We start from the raw sequence: 947 nt of genomic DNA on the forward strand, positions 1-947 counted from the left end.
TATATAATACACATATCTATTAGTATTCTTACATACATATATATGCATATCCATGTATATACTTTTATTCATGTATCCATGTATACTGACTCTTTCATTTACGTATTTTTTTTGCATACTTATGTTTGTTCGTATATTTATATATGTGTGTATCGATCTATATAAGTGTAATGTTCACGCATGTGTTATGAGTTGGCTTGCTATATCTGTTTAGCTTGGATATATAATACATAATCGACTTCTTACATTTATTTTTAAAACTTATAATGGGTTCTGTAAAGGTAAAAGAAGCCTTTCTAATTTTACAGTGTCACAATGTAACGAGAAGAGCAAATGTCTGATATGGTTAAAGTCTGAAGCTAACCTGGTGTAGCATTCTATGCTTCTATAGCTTTCCGTTGTACATCCATACGGACAATCTCGAGCATTTCATACCTTTACTACTGGTACGTTCATGCTTAGCAGCCCAACTCCTACTTACACGCTCCAATTTACACACACAGCAATTACATATGCGCTATCTGATTCACCGCAATGGTGTCGCTCAACTAACATCTAACCATTGCACACACACGTAGGTGCCGAGGATAGCAGAAGAGTTCACACACGCACATTGTCTGAAAGAGGGCGCCTGCAGTTTAGACGATATGATAGGGGCTATGGGCGTGTATCGCGTTTGCTGGAGTATGACAATGTTCTTCGTCGTGATGGGCATATCTATGATAGGCGTGCAAACTGGCAAGGATGCTCGTCGTGGTCTTCAGAACGGGTAATTATATCTTTCATTCTTAGTGCGTAATACATCCTATTGTATCATATTTTATACTCGTAAGTGTTCTGGTATATGTCAAACGTAGTACATATACAATAGGTATATATATATATATATTTCAAACGTAGTACACATACAATAGGTATATATATACATATATATACACACTTGTATA

At 35.7% G+C, this 947-nt stretch overlaps 1 protein-coding gene across 1 annotated transcript; it reads left to right on the top strand.

Moving 5' to 3' along the window:
* Positions 1-578: 578 nt before the first annotated feature.
* Positions 579-773, top strand: SARC_17326 (hypothetical protein; the record flags this gene model as incomplete). The annotated part of the gene is made up of 1 exon (XM_014288581.1): positions 579-773. A coding segment is annotated over one exon (195 nt), but the record flags the coding sequence as incomplete, so codon positions are not given.
* Between the last annotated feature and the right edge of the window lie 174 nt (positions 774-947).

The sequence above is a fragment of the Sphaeroforma arctica genome (assembly GCF_001186125.1).
Source record: "Sphaeroforma arctica JP610 unplaced genomic scaffold supercont1.10376, whole genome shotgun sequence".
NCBI classification, from domain to species: domain Eukaryota; class Ichthyosporea; order Ichthyophonida; genus Sphaeroforma; species Sphaeroforma arctica.